At 56.8% G+C, this 24149-nt stretch overlaps 1 protein-coding gene across 1 annotated transcript; it reads left to right on the plus strand.

Moving 5' to 3' along the window:
- The first annotated feature begins 8065 nt into the window (after positions 1-8065).
- On the plus strand, positions 8066-21244 carry ADAMTS15 (ADAM metallopeptidase with thrombospondin type 1 motif 15). Its single transcript, XM_021272483.4, has 8 exons — positions 8066-9141; positions 13833-13965; positions 14730-14897; positions 15293-15576; positions 15936-16113; positions 16742-16923; positions 17638-17813; positions 18236-21244. Exons 1-8 carry the CDS (start codon positions 8245-8247, stop codon positions 19014-19016), a joined length of 2799 nt encoding a protein of 932 aa, XP_021128158.2. The 5' UTR covers positions 8066-8244; the 3' UTR covers positions 19017-21244.
- The last annotated feature ends 2905 nt before the right edge of the window (positions 21245-24149 follow it).

The raw sequence follows: 24149 nt of genomic DNA on the forward strand, positions 1-24149 counted from the left end.
TAAATCAGACTTCTGGGAAATACCTACAAGAATAAAATAATGCAGCCAGCTCCCGCTGTGCATTTTGGGGTCAGGGGGAAGTGTGACTTCGTTAAACACCTGGATGTCCCCCTTTCGGATCCATTTTGTCTCCCCATCCATATTTCCCTGCTGTCAGTGGAAATCCTACAGGTCTCAGCCCACAAAACCCGGTGGCCACTGCCACGAGTACGGAGGTGGCAAGCGTCGGGAGATGGGCAGAAGCACGCTGTCCCTGGCTGGGAACCTGCTTAGCACCAGGAACAACCCGGCTGTAATGGAGCAAGGGAAACTGCTCCTTATAGATTACTCCTTCTTTCCTCTTTAGCCCTCCTTCCCCATTAGTTCATGAGATTCCTGGCTTTTGGAGCATGCTTGGTACAGCACGGAGATATCCTGGGATGGTGGCAGGTCCCATCCTGCTCCCTGTCCTGATTTCCTAAACCTTCTATGGGGCGTAGCACACACTCAGAGCTGGGTTTGTGCCTTAACCATGCAGTGGATACAAGCCCAAGGATCAGCTCTTTGAAATTGTGGGCTTTTTACCCCCTTAGCCTGATCCTAAAAAGACTTGAAATGGTGAAGCAGCATTTGGCACCTTGGGATTCCTGCTTCCCTGTAGCTGGGAAATCAGAGTCCCAGCCACAGCTGGGCAGCGGGGTGTAGGGTGAAGGCGCACCCTTTACAGAGGATGTATTTACATCTGCCTTTCTATTCTTACCTCCACTTAAAAGCCACATCCCTACCTATATAGTAAACACAGCAGTGGCTCTAAATAGCAGCGCTACCCCGGGGCCAAGGCTCTGATTACTTCTTGTCTTTTTAAAGTGCGGTTTTCTGTGACTGTAGGAGGAGAGGGGAGGAAATAAGAAGTAAAGCAAAAAAAAAAAAAAAAAAAAAAAAAAAAAAGAAAGCAACCCCAGGCACGGTGTGGTTCGGTCTGGGACATCTCTCCAGGGCTGCGTATCAAATGTGCTCCCTCAACACCCGGCCTTGGCTGCTCTCCCCCGGCCGCCCGGCTGCAGCTGGAGGGGCTTTTTCATAGTTCACATTTGCATTTGAAAATCGGCAGGAAAGCACAAATCGGGGCTAGCAGCCAAAAGTGAGCCTCAATTCTGTCTCCTCTAGCCCCAAAGCCCGCTGAAGGAGCCTGCGCAGGCACGCGGCTCCGAGGCAGAGGGGTGCCCCTGCGCTGAACTAGGACAGGTAAGGCTGCAGGCGATGCAGGGCACGTCTCTCCAACAGGATGCAATTTATTCCCGGCTTTCCGCTCCCCTTGCCGCATCTTTGATCTTGGAGGACATGCCTGCCTCTTAGCTTTAAGGCACCGCTGGTTTTCATTAGCGGCTCTCGCTGCAAACAGTAGCTGGAATTTCTCGTGGCCGATACAAGCCTCGCCGGGCTCGTTACGAGCGAGCTCGAAGGCACTCTCTGAGACAGTGAACCCACACCTGGCTGCCCCGCCACGGCTCCTCCAGGCAGAGGATGAGCACCCCCCAAGGCTTTTTTTTTGGGTTCCTGCAGCTTAACCCCTCGCAGGACCCCTCCACGCTGCCGACAAACCTCTCCTGCCATGGCTTTCCTTTTTGTGGGGCTGCCTGAGCATGCGAAAGCCATTAAGCACGTAGTCACCGTGATTTAAAGCCCCTTTTGATCAGACAGCTTGCAGACTTCTCCCCCTCTCCGTGTCCCCAGCTCTGCCAGGCTGTCCCCTCCCCGGGGCTCCTGCCACCGGGCACCCATCTCCGGGGGAATTTCGCCTGCCGGGACGAGGCCCGCGTTGCCTTTAGGGCGAACATTTGGGAGAAAAACCCCGGTAGGAACAAAGCAGCTCCTCTCCCAAAACCTTGCCGCTAGATGTCAGTGCTGCCCTGCGCTGAGGCTTCTGTCCCCCCCCCGGGACAGACTGCGGCAGCAAGGAGGGGGTGAGGGGGCCACAGATAGCCCCAAACCAGCCATGGGTTTTCCTACACCCCATCCCTTGGTAATACCTCGAACCAAGAGGATTTTTTGCTGATGGGGGAGATGAGCTGGGCATCATCCTGGGTGCCAGCAGCACCTGGTGTGCTCATCTCCTCCGCCACAAACCCAGGGCAGAGGTATTTAATCCTTCTCTGCCAGTGAGACAAATCCCAGAAGCCAGGAGCAAAAGCTCTCCCAGAATTTACGAGCATTTCTCTTTCTGGTCAAAACAAGCAATTTCTTTAGTTTTGCTCTCAAAACGAGCAGGTTGGAAGAAATGTCGCTCATAAAAATTCATCTGAGCTTTAAATCAGGGCCCTGGGTCCTGCCCAGCTGCCTTTGGTAGAGATGTCCCAGCTGCAAGGGTTGGACGCTGAGGGTGAGGGAAAGGGCTGCAGCCTGGTGCTGGGCTTGGCTGTGCATGAGAAGGGGAGGTTGGGAGTGAGAAGCATGTGAATTAGGAGCAAAATCGATCACCCCGGGTGAAATCCCTGCACTGAGCACAGCCGCGAGAGGGCTCCCGTGGCTTACAAGTGCTGGTCAGTCTGCGTTTGGTGCCTCAGCCTCCTCACTCCCACCTAAAGAAGCTGTTTTTACCTTCCCCTCAGTGCAGCATCTGCTCTGGGGAAAGCCATAATTCCTACTGGGTGCCTTAAACGTAGGAAAATCCGATCTAAAGGTCCAGATGGAAAGGGCAGGGACAGCCGGGCTGCCTCCTCCAAAACCTCTCGGTGCTGCAGACCCAGCATCACCTGGGGACCCCGAGAGCAAAGGGCCGTGGTGGTGGCCCGGGGACTTAATTTCAAAGGCTGCAGGCTCAGATTGATGAGGTGCTTACATTTGTCTTCCCTATTTTTAATTACATTTTGATTTTTAATGCCACGCATTGCATTAAATTACATTTAATGCCTCGACTGCCAGAGTAAGAAAGTGGCAGCAGAGGGCAGCCTTGCCACGGGGTGGTTTTGGAGCCCCATTTGCCGGCAGGTGTGGCGGGATGTGCTGTCAGGGAAGCAGGATTAGGGATTTCCAAAAGGGTAACCCCTCTCTCCAGCATTGCAGCCTCTTGCCAGGCTTCTCACCCGAGGTTTGAGGCTTACAAGGTGTCCTGAGAGCAGCGCATCGGTGAGAGGCTTCTCCAAGGATCACTCCATCTCCAGCCTTAGCGCTAAAAAAATATGGCAAATTGTACCAAAAATGCTCTCCTCAAAGCACATAGGAACCCCCCCCCTCCTCCCTATCCCACCCTCGCATGGTTTATGGGCTGACGAAAATGAATGAGCCTCATAATGGTTTGCCTGAGTGATGAGCATCCTCAGCAGCTGGATTGTGCATCGCCGTCGCCCCACGTTTATTCCAGATGTGCATAATTCTGACAAACTTTGGGGCTTGCCCAGATCTCCTTAGTTTTGCAAGCCTGGTGTGTTTAGGCATATTTGCTTTATATATTTATGCCACTAATGTAGCATAAAATTAATTAATAAAGGTCTGGCCCCATTTCGGGCAGGCGTGTACAATACCGAGCTGTGCAGTCCTGGCTCATAAACCTTCAGGCTGGGCTGTAGGGCCCATCAGGTGTGTGCACGGATGATAATAAGTGTGTCACACTGGTTTGGGGGATACGTGGGACCAGCTTTTGTCTCCTCCAAATTTCCATTGACTGTTTCAGAGCATCCTGGAAAAAAATGGTTTTCTCACGGCTGTCTTTCTTTAAAGAGGAGAGATCCTTAAAGAGGAGGGGGTGAGCACTGAGGGGAGGTTTGGGTGCTTGCTAGAGGTAGGAGCTATCACCAAGTAGAGACCTGTGAAATCAGGCAAAATCAAACTTTTTGATTTTTTCTACATACATTGGTATTCCCCCTAATTCCCCTATTATTTCAGGAAGCCCTGCTGGATGCCAGAGGTGACATTGTGTGTCTGGACCATGCAGGAGGACAGCAGAAATGAGTGTCCCGCTCCAGGAGCAGGGGGCAGCAGGAGGGCAGAGGTAGGAGCAGGTAGGTTTTCTTTTTGTCATCCTGCACCTACACCTTGTAAGGGACATCCAAAGCATTATGGACATAGGGAAGGAAAAAGGAAAATGGGGATGCAGGAGGAGAAGAGAGCTGGGAAAACCCCAGCTGGCTCTGCAAGAAGAGGTGCAGCACCTGGGGTGCCTCGGGGTGGCTGAGATGTGCCGGGCAGGATGGCGTGGCCCTGCAGGGTGGAAGCAAAGCTCTCTGCGTGCAATGCTGCTCTGCTTGAGGATGTCCCAAGCACAGATCCTCTCTGCTCGTGGGACAGGAAAAGAGCTGTTCTCATCCCCATTTTGCAGCATGGGAAACCCAAGCAGAGCATCCTACCTGTCCCAGCCACTGTTACCCACGCCAGGCTGAATCCAGTTAAATTCATTGTCTTCCTGGACCAAGGATGGGGCTGGTTCTAGGTGTCAAAGACCTCCACGTGCTCAAGTTTCTTGCGTCTCTCTCCCTCAATGACCCTATCTAGACACAGCTAGATTTTGTCCAAGCCTTTCTTTCCTGGAAAGCCGCCTAACAACACGCTTTGACTCATCTTCAGTCCCTGGAGAGGATCCTCCTTCCTGCCCATGTGGTGGGGAGTTGGGAGAGCACAGCCTGAACTTTTGGGTGAGAGCCCAGGCCGCCGATCTGCCAACCTTTCAGCCGAAGACAAGTGAACTGCTCGCAACGCCAGCTTTCCCTGGCTACAACCTTTCCACTCTATCTTTGGCGTGGAGCTCTCGGCCCATCTATTTTAAACTATTTCTTTTATGAACTGGAACATCCAGGGGATACGTGAGGGTTTTTGCTCGCCTTTTCTTTCTAGCTTCTCACACTTGGCATTGCGACGATGATGAAAAAGTAATGAAAGAAAATAACTTGTTGGTGCTTGCTGGTGCTCGAGGAGAAGAGAGGAAGGTGGGAAGGAGCGCTCAGACTGCTGACCAGCTCACACCAGAACAGGGTGGGCTGTGGGTTAGGTCTGGAGGAGGTGGGATTTACCTTAAAGTGGGCTCTAGGCAAAAACCAAAGAGCTGAATTTCAGGTATTTGCATCTCACTGCCAGTAGCTGTTCTGTGAGGTCGAAAGGCATCTTCCATCTCCATTCCTTCATTACCAGGCACTCTCTTTAGGACATCTCTATCCAGCCCATTTCCTTTAAATCCAGGCAAACATCAAAGGGTGAAAAGCAGCCAGATGCAGCCAGAAACATCTGACTCACAGTGAGCCCAAGTTGTTATCTCGGGCAGGCAGCTCTGCAGAACCCCAAAGAGCCCCAGCATCCATACTGCTGCTGGGGTGCCCACACTGTCCTGCTCCTCTGGACATCAAGGAGTGCCCTGCGTGCTCCTCCCAGCCCAATGCTCTCTGTCCTGGCTGGTTTCTGTAATCTGCCCCTCTGTGTTGGCAGGAGACACAACAGAGATGTTCCCCCCGACCACCCTGGTTAAAGGGATGTGTCTTACAGATAGCAGCGCCCCAAGCAGACACCACAATTGCTCAGGGGTTTTGTCCATGTCTTCTCTAGTCGCAGGGACTGGGGAAATCATGCCATGCCCTTGAGATAAGGGAAAAAAAAATAATAATGCCTCCCCTCTTGTCTGGAGCGCACTGAGATGTGCCAGCTGCCAGTAAAGGATGAGCCCTGAGAGCTATAGGCAGCATGTCATATACAGTCAACAGCTTTCCAGCTCATCGAAGGCAGAAAAATGAAGGCAGCTTCATTTTGGCTTCACCTTGGCTTGCAGACAAAGCTCTGACTGTGGGTAGGTGATTTCCTGGTGATCAGAGGATGAGCAAGGGCAGGGCGGGCTGTGAGACAGCAGCAGGCTGAGCTGCATCACTTCACTTCGACCCCAAAAACACTGGTACAGTGCTAACGTCATGGGCAGAGCTGAAAGCCAGAGTCTCAGGGGATGGAGTGGGTCCCGGCTCAGGCAGATCCAAAACACTCACATTTTCTGCCTGCTTTCCCCATCAGGAGCAGTCAGATGTTCTCCAGGCTGGAGATAAAGCCCTGCCAGTTTGCTTTGACTCATCCTCTCTTGCTGGAGAAGATCTGCCCGATGCAGCAGTGATTAACCCTGGCTTGATGGCCATGGGGCTGCGGTACCTGCAGCCAAGGTGCTCTCATGGTGCACATGGGGATATTTTTGCTCCCCTTTCCATCTGCTCCTCACCGGTATCCCTATGGGGCAGAGACCCCTGAGCTCCTGGCTCCACGTGCCAGGTCTGTGCTGGGTTTTTTTCCCCAGCGCTGGGCACCAGCCCCTGCTGGAGATAGTGAAACCCCTGCTGCCCTCCCATTGCGTGTGAAGGGAAGGAGAATTTACTGTCCTTAAACACGAGGCCACAAAGAGCAAACAGAGCAGAGGCGGAGACAAGAGGAAACACGCCAGCATCCCCGTCCCACGCAGGATCCAGGCACGGCTTCAGAAATCAGCTCCTGAGATGTCCCCGGGAGCAGTGCGCTCAGCCCAGAGCAGGATGGTGCTGTGAGGGGCACCGCCAGGACCACATGCCACCAGGGATGCTGCTCCTGTCCCCTGCCCTGCAGGGATAAACTCATCCCGACGGATGGAGCAGTGCTGCAGGAAGGAAGGCTCCCTCCTGGCACCTGGAGATGCCCCAGATCATGTCCAGGCCTTTTCCCCTTCCACCTCCACTCACTGTGCTGCCAGTTTTATCTCCGTGGCCCTCTCAACATCCCCGGACACGTTGCATGTTGGCCAGCAGACAAAATCCCTGATTCACCAAGCACAGCCTGCGGATTTTTGGGTCACAAGTTCAGCTACACAATGAAGCACAGCCCGGTGACAAACCACTGCATGGGGAAGGGCTGACACCGAGGTGAGGCTGTGGGCTCTGTGTCTCAAGCAGCAGCCTTGGTTTATGTTCCAGATATACACACATTTTCAGGCTGTGCTTACAGCCTTTGCTGGGGCTTGAAATCACATCAAAACCAGAGCATTTGCAAAAGGGCCTTAATTCAGCATTAAACCAGGCTGCTGGAACAGTGTGTGGGCTGTGAGGATGTGTGTGACTTGGGTGCCCGATGGCAGCTCGGGAGTGCTGCTGAGATGTCTGTGCTTCTCTGGGCACAAAACCAGCTTTAATGGGAACGAGAGAGGGAGACCCTCCTGGGCACCTCCCCGTGCAGCTTGTCCCAATGTCAGCGTGCCCATCGCCATCAGGAAGTGTGGTCCCTGGCCGCAATCACTGAGACCTCTTCAGCTCTCTTCTTTTAGCTCTCCTGCTCTAAAAATCCCAAACGTGATGAGATTTTTCTAGCATCAGCAGCCCCAGCACCCTTCCCACCCTCAAATCATGGTGTGTTTGGTGGGCATGAAGAAACCCCTCCCTTCCCTTACTGTCCTTACAGTGCACCTTGAGGTCTCAGGGGAGCGGACAACTTTGGTCCCAACTCACACCGAGTGCGTGAGCTCTTCCTTTGGGAGTTCTGGGGGTGTGGGGAGGCAGAGCTTGGCCTGACAAGTGGGAATTGTCCCTTTGCCCCCTGGTTGGAGCCCCGGGGAGGGGCTGGGGCAGGGCAGTGAGGGATGGGCCATGCCCAAAGCTGCTCCCCTGGAGCCCCCTGGTCTGCAGACACAAGCTGGAGTTGTGCTGGGCTGGAGGGCGCATGGAGGGACACAGCCCCGGGCACAGTGCAGGGCTCGGTCTGAAAATCAGATTAATGAAGCCAAACCCCCTACAGTGACCAGCACAGCCTCCGTCCTGCCGAACACAGCCTGTCCCGAGCAGAGCATCCCCCAATTCTCCCCCCAGCCCTCCTCCTCTCCACTCCCCAACTTTGTTCCCCCTTCCCCGGGGGAATTTTTTTTTGGGGGGGGGGGGGTCTCATCCTCCCCCTCCTCCTCGGAGCCGAACCTGCGGGAGCATCCCGCGGGCTGCAGTGCCAGGAGCGGGGCTGGCAGCGCCGGCTTCGCTTTTTAATTTTTTATTTATTTTATTTTTTTTTTTTCTCCCCTCCCCTTCTCTGCTCTCCCGGCCCCGCTCCGCTTCTCCCGGCCCCGGAGTGGCTGCGGCGGGGCCAAGCCGCGCCCCGCTCCCCCCGGGAGCAAAGCCGTGTATAAAAACCCTGCGCCCCACAAGGCAGGTAGCGGCGGGGCAGGCGGCTCGCACTCCGCTCCCTCCGGCCTCCGCCGAGTTTTGGGAAGAGGAGGAGGAGGAGGGAGGGAGGAAGAAAAAGACAGAAGAAGAGGGGGGCTCCTGCTTTCTCGCCCCCCCCATGTGAGCCGGGACGATGCTGCCGCTGCTGCTGCCGCTGCTGCTGGGTGCCCGTGCGCTGGGCGCGCCCCAGGGGGACACGGCGGTGGTCACCCCGCTGCGCCTCGACCCCGACATCAACGGGAGGCCCCACTTCGAGCGAGGCGGCTCCGCCGAGGCCGTGGTCTTCCAGCTGTCGGCTTTCGGGGAGGATTTCTACCTGCACCTCGCCCCCGACGCCCGCTTCATCGCCCCCGCCTTCGCCGCGCAATACCTGGGCACCGCGCCCGGGGCCGCACGCCCCCGCCCCGGCCTCCGCCACTGCTTCTACTCGGGGGATGTCAACGGAGACCGCGAGTCCTTCGCCGCCCTCAGCCTCTGCGGGGGGCTCCGGGGGGCTTTCGGCTACCGGGGAGCCGAGTACACCATCAGCCCCCTGCCCGGGGGGGCGGCCGGCGGAGCCCACCGCCTGCAGCGCCGCGGTGCCGGCCTCCCCCTCGGGGCCTCCGCCTCGCGGTGTGCCGTGGGCTCCGGCCTCACCCCCGGAGTGCTGCAGGCTTTGGCCAAGTACCGGGGGAGGGCCGGGGGGGCGCCGGGGGGGAGAGCCAAGCGGTTCGCCTCCGTGCCCCGTTACGTGGAGACCTTGGTGGTGGCCGACGAGTCCATGGTGAAGTTCCACGGGGACGACCTCCAGCACTACCTGCTGACCCTCATGGCCACGGCCGCCCGCCTCTACAAGCACCCCAGCATCCGCAACCCCATCCAGATCTCCGTCGTCAAGTTCCTCCTCATCGGGCAGGACGACAAGGGGCCCAAAGTCACCGGCAACGCCGCCCTCACCCTCCGCAACTTCTGCGCCTGGCAGAAGAAGTGGAACAAAGTCAGCGACAAGCACCCCGAGTACTGGGACACCGCCATCCTCTTCACCAAGCAGGTGGGTGCGGGTCCCCAGGGAGGGGGGGACGACCCAGCAGGGCTGCCCCCCCTTTCCCCCAGGAGCCCTGCACCCTGCTGCCCCTCACCTCCCACCTCCTCTGCATCCCCTGCACCCTGCGTGTCCACCCCCAGCCCCACAGCCCTTTCCCAAGGAGCCCTCCACCCTCACTGCCCAGCTTGGATGGCAAAGGGGGGCGGCGGGGAGGGAAGCAGAGGTGTGGAGCCTGCTTGAGCCAGCCTGGTTTTGGCTGTCATCCTGCAGAAAGCCCCGCCGTGAGGCAAGTGAGGCCAGGAGGTGTGCAATGGCAGGTTGTCCCCATGCACAGAAACCTGCCGGTCCCTCCCCAAGGAGGGGGACCCCCCCCCAGTCTTGGCACAAAGCAGCCGCCACCCCAAAAAGCAGAGTCTGAGCCCAGAAGAGGAGGAGGAGGGTGGCCAGCTCCAGTTCCCCCTGGCTGGGAAGCGCTCGCGCGTTGCAGCTTGTGGTGGCACCTGCCAAGAAAAAACCTCTCCCTGCTTCCTCTGAGTCATGCGCGAGGTCCTCCTGAGGACCCGCAGCTCTCCGTGTCCCGGCTGCTCCGCGTGGACCCAGCTCAGGGCTAAAGAAAACACTGGAGAAACAGGCAGTGCCTGCAGCCCCGGGGAGCTGAGGGTCTGGCTGCATCCCTGCTTCTTGCTAGAGGTGTCACTGTGCTGGATCGGCCCCCAGGCTGCTAGTGGGAGGGAAGAAGGATGCGCCCAGGTCAAAGGGGATGGTCCCATTTTTCCCCAGGGCAGGTTGTGGCAGCAAAGACAACTTGCGTTTTCTCCTTCCCTTCTCCCTGCCCAGCTGTCTGGATGAGGGACGTGTTGGGAACTCCCCTCAGAAGCAGTGAGGCCGTCCCCAAACTGCTTTCCAGGTCAAGCACTCGAGGGTGGGAAGGATGCTGCTGCCAGCTCAGCTTGGCCGCCACTCGCATGCGCTCAGTGCAGGCAGGAGTGATGCTGTGTGGATGTGAGGGACCTCAATGCCCCCATCTCCCTGTCCCCCCGCCCTGGCAGGGTCTGTGTCCTCTGGCAGGGTTAAATCCTGCTGGAGCAGCTCCTGTCTGTGTTGGGTGGCTGCGAAGGGGAGGAGGAAACCTGCTGACACCCCTGCGGGCAGGAGCCAGCTCCGTCTCTGGTGGAAACCCGGTGAGGTCGCCAGAGCTGCACGTGGGACAAAGTTGGGCCTGTGGATCTGCAAGCCACGCCGTCCTGCAGCGCACAGCATGGCTGGGCTGCATTTTTTACACATTGCTAAACCGTCCATTCCTGAAATCCCAAGGCAAGCTCAGTGCAAAGGCACACGATCAAGGAGACATCTGCCTTCCTTGAATGCATCCATCTGTGGTCCCCTGACACCCCAGAGCTTATCTCCCTGCCAAAAAGCTGTTACATAAGCCCCCAACTTAAATTTCACTTTGAGCCCAGTTGATCGGCAGTTTCCAGTTTTGTCAACAAGTTGCTGATGGATGGGGCTGGCCTCTCCTGCCCGGCTTTGCTCCCTGATGCCGGTCGTGCTGGACAGAGGATTCGCCTTTGGGGAGCTCGCTCCTGCCCAGCTGGATGGTGTGGATGTGCCAGCAAGCATGGCCACGGGATCTTCACCTCCCTTCCTGAGCCGGTGCTTGCCGGAGGGGCTCGCAGAGCATCATCCATCCTCCAGCTGCCCTCCTGCCTCTTGGGAACAGCATCACGCATTGCGAGGAAAGGCTCAACTAAAATTTTCACCCGTCCTGAACCTTGACGTCCGCTGGCCCTAACAGCAGAGGTTTGCTGAACACCTTTGGCCTCCCATCAAACCGAAGGGATGTTGCTCCAGGGGACATCTCGCTGTAGCACAGCGTCACGAGGGAGTTTGGAAACGCATGCTCTGAAAAATCCTGAGGCCGGGGAGCTCAGATTTTTGGGATTGCTTTGGACACGTGCGGGGTAAACCTCAACAGCCAGGAGAATGCTTGCGGTCTGACCTAGCCTCTGAGTATGCGAATTAATATAAAAGCCACAAGGATCCCACTCAGCTGACCTGCAGAAATTTGCAAGGCGAAGAAGAAAAACCTTTGGAAAGTGTCCACAGATGGAGCTGAGGCTGTCAAGGGAGCCCTGGTGGTGCAGCTCACTCTGCCTGCAGCCCCTTGGCACGGTGCTAGGGCGAGGGCAGCACAGGGAGCACCCGGCTGGCGGGGATGGGACGGTCGTGGCTGTTGCCCTGTGAGTTGTGTGTCCGTGCCTGCTTCTGGTTTAATTTCTGGCTGTCTGTGCTCTGAGGATGGGTGAGGTGTTGGTGCCTGTTAGCCAGGTTCCTCGCTCAGTCGCAGCTTGAGGCTCTCCAGGCTGTCTCCGAAACGGACAGAGCCCAAATGTCTGATGTCCACGCATGACAGAATGACAGCACAACCCCATCACGGGCTTTGTGGAGAGCGATGGTGGTGAGCGTACCGTGTAAAGAGAGCACTGGCCCTTTGCATGCTGCTTTCCCACCTTAATCCCCTTTCATTTCCCTCCCCTTCCCTCCATAGTTTCAGTCTCTCTCCCTGTTCTGGGCATCCCCCTATGAACTCCTTCCCAGCCTCTCCTCCTGTTCCTCCAGCTCCTCTTGGCACTGCCACTTACCTCGTGTGCTGCCCTTCCTCAGCAGGCTGCACCCCAGGAGGTGTTTTTGGGGGCTCAGGACCCCCTCATTAGAGCCCGGAGCTGCTGTCCATGGGGGCTGTGGCTGGGGTCTGAGCTCAGGCCATGGGGGTGATGGAAAACCCCATTAAGAGCTGCTCGTTAGCGCAGCCCCGCAGCCAGCAGGCGAGGTTGGGAGCAAGAAGTGGGTCAGTGTGTCAGTGCAGGTGCTGGGCCAGGAGCCAAAAGCTCTCCGCGCCAGCAAGGAAATGGGAACTCTTAAAAGAACAACGAGCAGGGAGGGTGGCTGCCTGCTCCCTGCATCCCCAGGACACCCCCAAACCCACCACCGCCCCCCAACCCATAGCCTCAGCACCGCTGCCTCTCTCTAACCCCCAGGTGTAGCTCAGTGTGGCGATGGCTCGTTTTTGTGGTGTTTTGGGGCAGCCGGGCTTGCTGGCCTCACTTGGTCACCTTGTTCTTGCTGGGGGTGTGGGGATGCCCCATGCTAGCTCCTGCCATGGGATGTTGTATATGGAACAGGGCCTGCGATGCAATGGGATCCCAGCTGCTGATTAAACCTGCTGCAAAGTGGAGTTGAAACTGGTTATAAGATGGGGTTTTCATGCTTTGCATCCTCCTGGAGCTCAGCCTGGTGAGGCACTGGCCCCCAAACCGACCTGCAGTGCTGCAGGAGCAAGGGCATCACACCGTGTGCACCCCACACCTCTCCCGAGGGCAGGGTCCTGTCCGTGCCCGGTAGCCCTGCACCTCCTGCTAAAGCCACCTCGGCCCTGGCCGGGGCTCTCCGAAGCTGTCGGGTCTGTTATTTACCGGTAGCTCAACCTGCCTGCAAGGGAATGCCTTTGGTTTGGAAACCTCGCTGGAAATGTTGGCAGGGCCACTCGTGCGAGATTTGTAGCAACCCAGGCACTTCGGCTGGCCAGGAGCTGAGCATGAATCACTCTTATTTATAGCATGGGAGCGCCCGGCGAGTCCCTTACGTTTCCTTTTCTTGTGGAAAGCTGCTGCAGCTCCCTGCCCTGTACATGGCTGCCCCTGCAGCTCTGGGCTCTGTGGGATGGGGATGATGCTCCAGCCCTGCAATAAAACCCTTTGGGGAAGCTGCAGGGAGCTTGTCACCCAGCCACACTCCCGCGGGTTGTGATGCTCAAACGTGGGGATTGCAAATTGGGAAGAAAATGCGGCATTGCCCAGCCAGGAGAAGCACGGTGTGGCTGAGAGCAGGATTTGGCCGAGCCCAGGATGGGCAGTGCTGCCAGCGGTGTTGGCGTGATGTCCCTTGGAGAGGAGCGGAGGGGTGGGGGCATCCGAGGACAAGCTCTTGGGCTTCTCCAAATGGTAGCTTTGGATTTGTGCTGGCACCTTTGGGTGCTGGAGACGGGCAGGTGTGCCGGGACGTGTCTGGAAGGTCGGGATCCCCCTGCTGTGACAAGGTCCTCCACGAGCAGGTGCCAGGCTCTGGAGAGGAGAGCTGACTCCAGCAGCTCTGCAGCCACCCTGCTGCCCTGTCCAAGCACCTTTCTGTCCCCTGTCCTGGTGACATCTACGTGGGGTCCCCATATTTGGGCTGGCTTCAGCTGGACTTGGTTCCTCCTGGAGAGACAGCTGCAAAATGTCTTGGGGACACGAAGCATTTTTCTTTGCTGCGGTGACCTCTGGGCCCGCTCCAGGAGCTTCTTGTTCGTAGGAAGGAGCAGAGAAATGTGCCAGCTCTGAGTCAAGACCAAATCTTTCCACTGACCGACCTGGGTCGGGACCTTGAGCTTGCTGAAGGACGGAGCCGGGCTGGCTGTTCTGTGCCAAAACTGGCTCCACCTTGGCTGGAGGGGCCACTGGTGTGGGAATTGCTGTCACTGAAGGCATGGGAGGATGCTAGGTATAAAAAAAGCATCCCCCAGGGCTGCATCATCCTATCCCCTGGGGCTGACATTTTCCCGGCAGCCAGGGGTCAGATCCTGCTGGGGTGCAAGGGAATTGGTGGGGACAGGGCTGTGTGCCAGCCCCTGGCTAACCCCCTTCCTCCGTGCCCCACAGGACCTGTGCGGTGCCACCACCTGCGACACGCTGGGCATGGCCGACGTGGGCACCATGTGCGACCCCAAGCGCAGCTGCTCCGTCATCGAGGACGACGGGCTGCCCTCGGCTTTCACCACCGCCCACGAGCTGGGTAAGGCACGGTTTTGGGAGCTCTCAAATCATGGAGGGGGAAACTGAGGCACGGGCACCACACCATCGTGGTGCAGCGCATGGCAAGCCCTGCATTTCTGGAGGAAAAAACCACGTGTGGTCTTGGTGCTGTGCTCACATGAGAGGTGCTCCCTGGCCTCGTGGCTTCTGCATCACCAAATCCCATCCTCCAGCCCAGCTCTGAAGTCAGGAGGGGTGGAGGGACAGCGGCAAGGTTCAGAATAGCTCCGGTCCAGCCTCCGGAAGGCCAGACAATGACAGGCGTCCGGAGCAGGGAAACTCCACCTCGGGCCGGGTGGGAAAGAGTGGCTGAGAAAGTGAAAGGCTTTGCTGTTGTGGTTGCCTGGTTTCCAGGATCTGGGAATCCTGAAATAACAGTCTGGGGGGTGCTGAGGGCACACCTACATCCGGAGACACGAGCTCTGCTGCCTCCTTTTCTCTGAAATTGCCTTTGTCCTTGTTGCAACTGATGGCTGTACGGGAAGGAGAGGGGAAGTGTGCTGGCTTCTGTCAGGGTGATGTGTGCCTGTCCCCGCATCCACGTGCAGCCTGAGCCGGGCTGTATGCAATCCCCACCCATCCCCAGATATCTCCTTCTCCTCTTGGGCTGTCCATAGCCTTTTGCCATCCTCACAATGGTTCTCCCTGCTCTGTGCCTCAGTTTCCCCCCTTGCAAACAGCAGAGGGTTCCCTCTGCTGTGTGCCGAGCGGGGTTCCTCACGTTGCCCCCTTTCCATCTCCCAGGCCACGTCTTCAACATGCCCCATGACAATGTCAAGGCCTGCGAGGAGGTCTTCGGCCGGCTGAAGACCAACCACATGATGTCCCCCACCCTCATCCAGATCGACCGCGCCAACCCCTGGTCAGCCTGCAGCGCTGCCATCATCACCGACTTCCTCGACAGCGGCCACGGTGAGCCCTCCTGCTGCGCCCTCGCCCTCCTGCCCTCGTCCCCATCCTGTCCTGGTCCCTGCTGTGGGGAGCAGGATCTGTCCCAGGGCTGGTGGTGCAGGGTGGCTGTGATGGGGACAGGCTCCTGGGCTGGGCAGTGGCTGTTCTCCAAACAAAGCGAGAAGGAAGCGGGGAGTTTGGCAGCGTTTCCTCATCAGCCGGGTGTCCCCAGCAGTGACATCTGCTCTGCCAGCAAGGCTCTACCCAGCGTCACCAAGAGATGGAGTCACTTTTTTTTTTCCTTCTGCCTTTGTTGTTGCTGGATTTCGTATCCTCAATGAGCGGGCTGAGACGTGGCTGAGCCCACGAGGCTCCCCACGAGGACCCGATCGATCTTCCCCTCCCTGCTCCCGCAGGAGACTGCTTGCTGGACCAGCCCTCCAAACCCATCCCGCTGCCCGAGGACCTGCCGGGGACGAGCTACAGCCTGAACCAGCAGTGTGAGCTGGCCTTCGGCGTGGGCTCCAAGCCCTGCCCGTACATGCAGTACTGCTCCAAGCTCTGGTGCACGGGCAAGGCGCGCGGGCAGATCGTCTGCCAGACCCGCCACTTCCCCTGGGCCGACGGCACCGGCTGCGGTGAGGGACGCTTCTGCCTCAAGGGCGCCTGTGTTGAGAGGCACAACATCAGCAAGTACAGGGTGAGTGCCTGAAAGCGCCCTGCAGGATCATCCTTGGATGCTTTGGCACGGGTGCTGGCTGGGCGGTCCCCACTGGGGACCCTGCACGGGGACAGTGATGTGTAAAGAAGCAGAGGGAGAGCAGGGATGCATGGTGCAAGTGGTCACCAGCTCTTTTTCAAGGCTGGATGTGAAAAAGAGCCCTATGGCTCTTTTTATGGCTCTCTCCAGCCCTATGGAAGTTTGTGGACCTGTAAAGCCGCAGGTCTCCCTTGCAGATGCAGCTAGCGAAGGGATGGCTTTGAGCCCCGAGAGCTCCTGCTTGGGATGGAGCCAGCAGGGAAGGGGATGGCGGGTCTCACCGTGCCATGTCCCACCAGGTGGACGGCGGCTGGGCCAAGTGGGCGCCCTACGGGCAGTGCTCGCGGACGTGTGGTGGTGGCGTGCAGCTGGCCAAGCGCGAGTGCACCAACCCCGTGCCTGCCAACGGGGGCTCCTACTGCGAGGGCGTCCGCGTCAAGTACCGCTCCTGCAACCTGGACCCCTGCTCCTCTGCAGGTAAGGGAATGAGAGGAAAATCCCACTGAAATATATAGCCTGAGCTCGGCTTGCTCGTGGCTGTCGTCATTAATGCATGTTCCTGCAGTGAGCGGAGAGGGAAACCCAGCTTCCTGCATGTGTTGGTGCCCCTGAAATGAGCCGGGCAAGCTCATCGCAGCTGTGAATCCTCTGCTTGACCCCTTCTGTGAATCCTCTGCTCAACCCCTCCTGGGTGCAGAGGTGTCGCTCACATCTCCGGAGCAGCCGAATTTCAGCAACGCTGAGCCTTGAGCGTGCCAAAACCCCAAACTCGCCGCAGCTCTCTGGGTGGGGTGGGAGGAGAGCCAGTCTCCAAATGTCAAATTCTTTGTCTGTTTCAAAGCGCTTAGAAACATGGTGGGAACATATCCCCAGATACGCCCCCTGAAAATGTCAGAGGTGACCTTGATATTTGCACTCCCCCGGTGTCCCTGGGTCACTGTGCTGTGCGGGGAACTGAATGTCCTGAGCTCACTGTGCTGAGGCTGCCGGTGCCAACCCTGGGCACCACGGGGTTTGCGTGGCCCCCACCGCATGCACCACCAGTAAAACCCACACCGAGGGACTGGTCTGTGCCCCTGTCCCATGCACTCCCCATTTCTTCCAGTGCCAGGGAAGAGTTTCCGCGAGGAGCAGTGTGAGGCTTTCAATGGCTACAGCCACAGCACCAACCGCCTGACCGCCTCCGTCTCCTGGGTCCCCAAGTACTCCGGCGTCTCGCCCCGGGACAAGTGCAAGCTCATCTGCCGGGCGAATGGCACGGGCTACTTCTACGTGCTGGCACCCAAGGTTGGTGAGGGCTGGGGGGCATGAACGAATTGTCCGTGTCTGGTGGGCAGCTGGGCTTGTGTGAGATTATAAAGGGTCTTCCTCTGGGGTTATAAGGCTGCCTATAGGGTAGGCTCGTAGTCCTGATGAGGCTGGAGCAGTTGATGAGTCCAGAGGAGGGATGCAAAGGGTCACAAAGATGCTCAGAAGCCTGGAACACCTTTCCTATGAAGAAAGGCTGAGAGAGCTGGGGATGTTCAGCCTGGAGAAGAGAAGGCTCTGGGCAGACCTCATTGTGGCCTTTCAGTACTTAAAGGGGTCTTATAAAAAGGATGGAGAAGGGCTCTTTACTCGGGTAGATAATGATAGGACAAGCGGGAATGGTCTTAAACTAAAAGAGGAGAAATTTAGACTAGACATTATTCCAACCTGAGCCATTCAATAATTATTGCACTGGGGAAGGGATTCACCTGCTGGGCTGGGCAGGCCAGTGCTGGCTGTCTTCCCAACACAACCCCTTACATTCGCACCAATGCAAAGAAAATGATGTAGAAAGGGGAATTGATGCTGTATGGCTCTGATCAGACCCAGCAGAGCCCCGTTACAAAGCAGAGCACGAACAAAGAGTGATACAGTACCTGCCAGCACCTCCTCAGGTCTGGCTGGACGGGGGCTGGATGCAGTGGGGTGGTGTGGGGTGATGCGGGGCCGCAGCAGCTTGTCTCACCTCCACAGGTCGTGGACGGCACCCCTTGCTCTCCGGACTCCACCTCGGTCTGCGTCCAGGGCAAATGCATCAAAGCAGGCTGCGACGGGAAGCTGGGCTCTAAGAAGAAATTCGACAAATGCAGCGTGTGTGGGGGAGACAACAAGAGCTGCAAGAAGGTCTCGGGCTTGTTCACCAAACCCATGTAAGTGCTGGGTGGCTGCACGTGCCTCCCTCTCTCCCAGCTCTGCTTTTTGGGGTGGACACGGGAAGGCTGTGGGGATGGTGAGCAGCAAACCTCAGGTGCCAGTGAATGTCCCTGTGTGGAGAGCTGAGCTGTGAGGACACATTTAATGTGCTAATGGCTTCTGCTGGTGGAGCCACCTCTGGTTCCTTCGTGCTGTTGAGCTGCAGGAGCTGAAACCTCTTTCCATATCTGGGTGACCTCAGCCTAGATAAAACTCGGCATGGGGAAAAAGATCTCTATGGGGTGGAGGAGATAATCTCAGGGGTGGGAAGATCTTGGGGCTGAGGCCAAGTGGCAGGGGGTGGGAATAAAGGACACCCAGCAGGGGACACCCCTCCAGCCCTCAGCCTGACGCCCCCCTGCCCTCTCCTCCCTTCCAGGCACGGCTACAACTTCGTGGTGGTGATCCCTGCGGGCGCCTCCAACATCGACATCAGGCAGCGGGGCTACAAGGGGCTGATCAGTGACGACAACTACCTGGCGCTGAAGAACGGGCAGGGCAAGTACCTGCTGAACGGCCACTTCATCGTCTCGGCCGTGGAGAGGGACCTGATGGTGAAGGGCAGCGTGCTGCGCTACAGCGGCACCGGCACCGCCGTTGAGAGCCTCCAGGCCTTCAAACCCATCCAGGAGCCCCTGACTTTGGAGGTGCTCTCCGTGGGGAAGATGACCCCTCCCCGGGTGCGCTACTCCTTCTACCTCCCCAAGGAGAGCAAGGAGGACAAGTCCTCCTACAAGAAGGAGGGCAAGACCCCGCCGGACCTCAACAACAGCGTCCTCAGCCTGTCCAACCGCTTGGACGGGGGCAGGCCGACCTACAAGCGGCCCTCCTACAAGTGGGCGGCGGGTGGCTGGGAGGCTTGCTCCGTCACCTGTGGCAGCGGGCTGCAGAAGCGAGCGGTGGCTTGCCGCGACTCCTACGGCCACCCGGCCTCCGAGTGCGAGGCTGCACAGAGGCCGGCCGAGGTCCGGTCCTGCGGAGAGCCCTGCCCGGTGTGGGAAGCGGGACCTTGGGCTCCCTGCTCCAAGAGCTGCGGTCGAGGCTTCAAGAGGAGGATGCTGAAGTGCACAACCCCGGCCGGGCGCCTCCTGCCCCGGGAGAGCTGCAGTTTTCGGAGGAAGCCGCAGGAGCTGGACTTCTGCACCTTGAGGCCGTGCTGAGCGGTGCCGGCGAGGACGGGCATGGTGTCTCTCGGGCTGGCGGGCGAGCAGCAGCCAGGGGCTGGGAGAGGGGGAGATGTCCATAGCACATATCAAACGGGGGAAAAAGAAAAAAGGGGAAAAAAAAAAAAAAACAAATGAAAAAACAACAGGACCTGGGTGCGGGGAAGGGCGTGCGCCCAGGCCAGAGGGCTTTCACCGAGCAGGTCGCTTGGAGCCGGAGCAGGAACCAACATCTACCTCGACGCCTCCGCACCATACAGGGACCCACGGCGGAGGCTGGGAGCCAGAGGACAGACAGATGCCACTGCCCAGGAAGGACCCGAGGACACGTGGGACCATCCCCTCATTGCACATCCGATGCCTGCCCCGTCTTCCCAGGGCCAAGCCTACCTCCCCCCTTCCCTGTCTCCCCCAGCACTCGTGCTACGTGGGACCAAACGGATTTACTGACACAGTGATGGCAAATTGTTCTGTCCAGCCACCGGCGTGATGGGGTGCTGGTCTCCGAGGGGCTGTCAACTTTGGGGCACGCTGGCAATGACTTTGCAACATGGGCATACCACTGCTGTGGCCTGGGGAGCTCCAGGAGCATCCCCATGCCAGGCTGGGAGGCGGTGGCTTCATTTTCTTTTTCTCCTCGTGTTTATGACCTGACCAGTGTAGATTTTATGGTGCTTAACTCCGTGTTGTTTTTTAACCTCCTCCTCCCTCTGGTTGTAAACCTTGTGCAGAGGGGGTGGCGTTGCTTCCAGCAATCCCTCTCCTGAGGCTGAGGTTTTCCTACGGTGCTTTGGGGAGGCTGAGACCGGCTCTCGGCGAACCGGGTGCCCAGAGCACGGCCGGGTGCTCATTTACCCCCCGGTACAGGGCAAGGAGTAAAGTGCCCACCTGGAGCTCTTCAGGGCTAAAAGGGATCACTGTGGAAGTGAGATTTGAGCTGTAACTCCAGAAAGCAATTGTACTGTAGTGTCAGGGCGCAGTGCCATGGGGCTGGAAGCATCTCTGCACGTCGCTGGTGCTCGACTCCACTCTGGAGATGGTGCTCGCTGCCGGGCAGGACTGGCACACCGTGCCCAGGCATCCTGCCCCTTCCCTCTGAGCCTTGGCTGGGTTATTCTGCTCTGCATTAACCCCCAGAGATATTCTGAGCTGCAGGAGAGGAAGATGAATTTGGGTCCTGGGTTTTCCTGAACCTCTTGCAGAGCATCTGTGACCAGCTTCACCCCCCCAGGGTTTTGTGCGAGGGTTTGTTCTGTGCCTCTGAGGGTTACGTAGTGCTCGGAGGCTGCCTTACCTCACACACCGCCCTCCTCACAACAACCCTGCGGCACATCTCCCCCCCCAGCTTCCTGCTCAGAGCAAACCATCAGGGATCATTTTTATGTTTTGCTTTTCCACTGACGAAGGAAAAAACTCGTAGGGAGTTAGCTCTGGCTGACAGCAACCCGGAGCCTCTCGGCGGAGCTCTGCTGTTTTTGGGATCAGCAGGAGGGGAGCACAGGGACGAGCCACAGATTTTGGGAAGGCAGAAGATGCTTACCTTGCATCTTCTTCAAGCCTACCTTGTGCTCTGTCCCGTGCAGATAAAATGTGGAAGCTCCTCGTACTCCAAAAGGCATCCAGCAGCTGTGGGTAGGGTGAGGAAGGTCACAAGAGACGGGACCATGGCAGCACAAACATTTTCTTGCTGAGACCTTTCCCACCAGCTTAGCACATTTCTCGTGATAATGTTTGTGGACCCACCCTCCCTGGATTTATGTAATGCCTTTTTGAACACAATAGTATTTCTGGTCTCCACAGTGCTTGATAGAGCCAGGAGCAGATGTTGTGGTTGCTTTGCACAGCAGGGACGGGATTTAATGTTCTAGGAAATCCCTTCCAGGTCTACATTCCCATGAACGTATCATCCATTTTCGGACAATTTTCCTGCATAGCCGAGCCTGCAGCGCTTTTGTCTGGGGACAGAGCTCCGAGGAGCTGCCCTTTTGTGTCTTGCCATCAAACAGATGGCTTCCAAGCCACCGAGAAGTCGTCGTCCTTGTCCAAAGAGGGAAGGACGGGGCGGGAGGGGTTTCTTGTGTGCGGTTCTTTTGCCAAGTGTGCAGCAAAAGGACGGAGATGCCTATTGTACTGGCTGCTTTGTGTATACCATGTATACTAAACATCGATCTCTGCTGTTTGTGCATCAATAGCAAACCTGAAATAAAAACGTATTTAAAGATCCACCTGGTTCCTCGGGGGCCGTGCTTGTGCCCATGCCATTTGGGCGGTGTTTGCAGGGCATTTCTTGTCTTATGGCAGTCCCAGCTCATTAACTGAAGGAAGAATTTTGGAGGCCTGGCAGGTTTATTCTGAATATTATGACATTTTTTGTGCTTCTGTTGCAGGATTTTTAGTGGAAAACAAAACAAAACAAAACAGCTTGTTGGGTGAGTCCATGCAAATGTCCGGGCTCGCCCACACCTGGAAGCAATTGCAGCAAAGCTGCGGCATGAAGCTGCTTTGCTTTAGCCTGAAACTGGGATGCTCTTTTGTGAGAACAAGAGCAACATAGAGTTAAATGGATTAATGCAAACCGGAGCTGTGCTCTCACATCCTGGAACAGCTGTCCCCATTATCGGGGCTCCCCATTCCTCATCTGCTCCTCCACTCGTGGGACGAGCCAGCAGCCCCTCGCACCACCCCTGCCTGGTTCAGGAGCAGAAGCTCAAGGATACTTGTAAAATGCCCTCAGTAGTTCCCCGCATGGCCTCCGTGAGTCACAGCCCTCCTTTTTGCCCCTTGGCCATGGCCAAAGGTGAGATAAGGTGAGATAAGGCCCTTTCTGATAATGGGGCATGTCTGCTGGGGGACGCCTGATGCCACCGGTGCTCTGTGGGGACACAGTGCTTGCTCTTTCATTTTCCCTCCTAAAATGCAGTTTTCTATGCAGCTGTGCTGTAACGATTTGACAAATTCAGTGTGCTTTATTGTTTTGCACAAGGCAGAGCACGTTTTGCATTTCCATAAAGAAACAAACAGGACAGACCCGAGCGAGCACTGTCCCCCTCTCCAGCCCGGTGATGGATGGCCCCAGCCCCAGCAAATCCCACGCTGCAAAGGCTCCAGCTGCACGCAGCTTTACTGGAACAGAGGCTCACTCCTCCAGGGCCAGGTGATAGCCATGCTTGTAACCAGCCACCCTTACAAATCCCCCAGAGAGATAAAAATTGGCACAAGGGAAACATTTACCTGATAGGGAAGGAAGAAAAAGGGTGCTGCTGCCAGCACCATTGCTTCAAAGGGAAAGTTCGTGTTTGGCCAAGTCGTGGTCTGTTTGCTCAGGGCCCTTTGCCACCGGAAAACCTGCAATTACCTAACGGCTCCGGGACCACGGGAACACCTGGAACGGGGTGGGGGACGCAGGTGACAGGCAGCAGGGGCCAGGAGCAGCTGGAGCAGGCTGTAGGAGAAGGAGCAGCGACACAGGGGACACCAATGCATCTTCACCTGCTTCCTCCAGCTCCACTAAATATAAAGGAGACCCCTGTCTTTGAAACCTCAGCCCATGGTGTGGTTAAAAGCAGGGATTCAAAGGTTACCTGGAGCGGGGAGTGGCGTATGGGCTGAGAGACCGGTGAGCACGGGACTCATGCCTTAGGAAAAGAGGCTGAAAAATGAGTATTTCATGGCATTGGTGATCTTCTGAGCTTGAGGTCTGGTTTGCCTGTTTGCTTTCCAAAAGCCAGGCTCAGGGGTCCCTTTCAAGTGCTAAGGGAATGTCCCGTCCACAGAAGGGCAAAGCCACAGGTTCCCAGGTGTTGCTTGCCCCTGGCAAGTATTTAGGAACAACCCCTCTGTGGTTGGTGGGTTTTCTATTCCCTGCCTTTGTCTCATGAAGGGGTTTTGTGCAAAGGAAACAAAAAACTTTCAATAAATAAAGACCTTCCAAAGTTAGGTGGAGTAAGTGCAGTTCCCCCCGTGCACTTCTTTTGCCCTGTTCCTGTGCGCTTCCCTGGGCATCCCATGTTTGGAGAAAAATGTTGGATTAAGCAGCCTTCTGCTCTCACCCAGCCTACCTTTTCCTTACATCTTTAAAGAATAAAAATAGCATGAAAATTGAATCTACCCCCAAGACATGGCTGGTATTCACGCTGGGGCATTAAGAGCTTCAACCTCTCAAGCTCTTACGGCAGCACGTATCACAGGAGCTAAATGAAACGATTTAATACTCCAGGGTATTTGCTGAGCAGGAGGGTCCCATGGCACTCCAGCCAAACCACCAAGTGTTTTGCTCCAAACCTGTCCCTTGCTGAGCCCAAGCACTGGGGACGGCTGGGCAGTGCAGACTAAATGCCTTTTGGAAGTCAAAATCCATCCCTGTGTCTGGGACCACCTGGAAATCTGCTTGCTTTAATTTGCCCCAAGCTGAAACCTGAGAAGCTTGGAGAAAAAGGGGGGTAAAAAAAGGGGGTTACCTGAAGTGTGAGCTCAGGGAGAGAAACCTTGGAGGGCGAGGGCATTTTTCTGGACAAGAGCGCTTTGTTCAGCTGGACACGTGGCTGTGGATCGGCTCCCCGGGGCTGGGATGCTGCCTGCCTATTATTGTTATTATTATTGTTGTTGTTTTTGCTGCTTCTTGCCAGGAGACAAAAGCAAAGCCAGGCGTGGGCTGAACACATGGACCTAACGGGTAACACGTAGCCAACGCGCCCGCACACAGCAAGCACAGAGGCTCACGTGAGGCCAGGGGCGTGCAACAAAATGCTGGTGTGGAACAGGGGTGGGACAAAAAAAAGCATATTTTTTTTTATACCAGGATAACTGATTTCCCCCTTTGTCACCACAGACTGCCAGTCACTTGCAGCAGACTAAACTTCCCCACATCATCCTCCCCAGCCAGCAAGCTGACACGTTCCCACAAGCATTTATTTTTTCTGTATTTTTTCTAATTATATAACCCAGTCGGTGCCAAATGTGTCCAGCCAACTCTAATCTGGCAGGCAGAGCTCGAGCATTTATGGCAAACAGACCCTCACCTCCTTGCTGAAGGGTGGCAGGAGCGAGAATTTGTCAAGAAAAGGCTTTTTGGAAGTCTACGCGCTGTCAATGGAGACTCCTACAAATACATAATCCTCGAAGAAGAGACGG

This window comes from Anas platyrhynchos, chromosome 25, assembly GCF_047663525.1.
Source record: "Anas platyrhynchos isolate ZD024472 breed Pekin duck chromosome 25, IASCAAS_PekinDuck_T2T, whole genome shotgun sequence".
Lineage (NCBI taxonomy): Eukaryota > Metazoa > Chordata > Aves > Anseriformes > Anatidae > Anas > Anas platyrhynchos.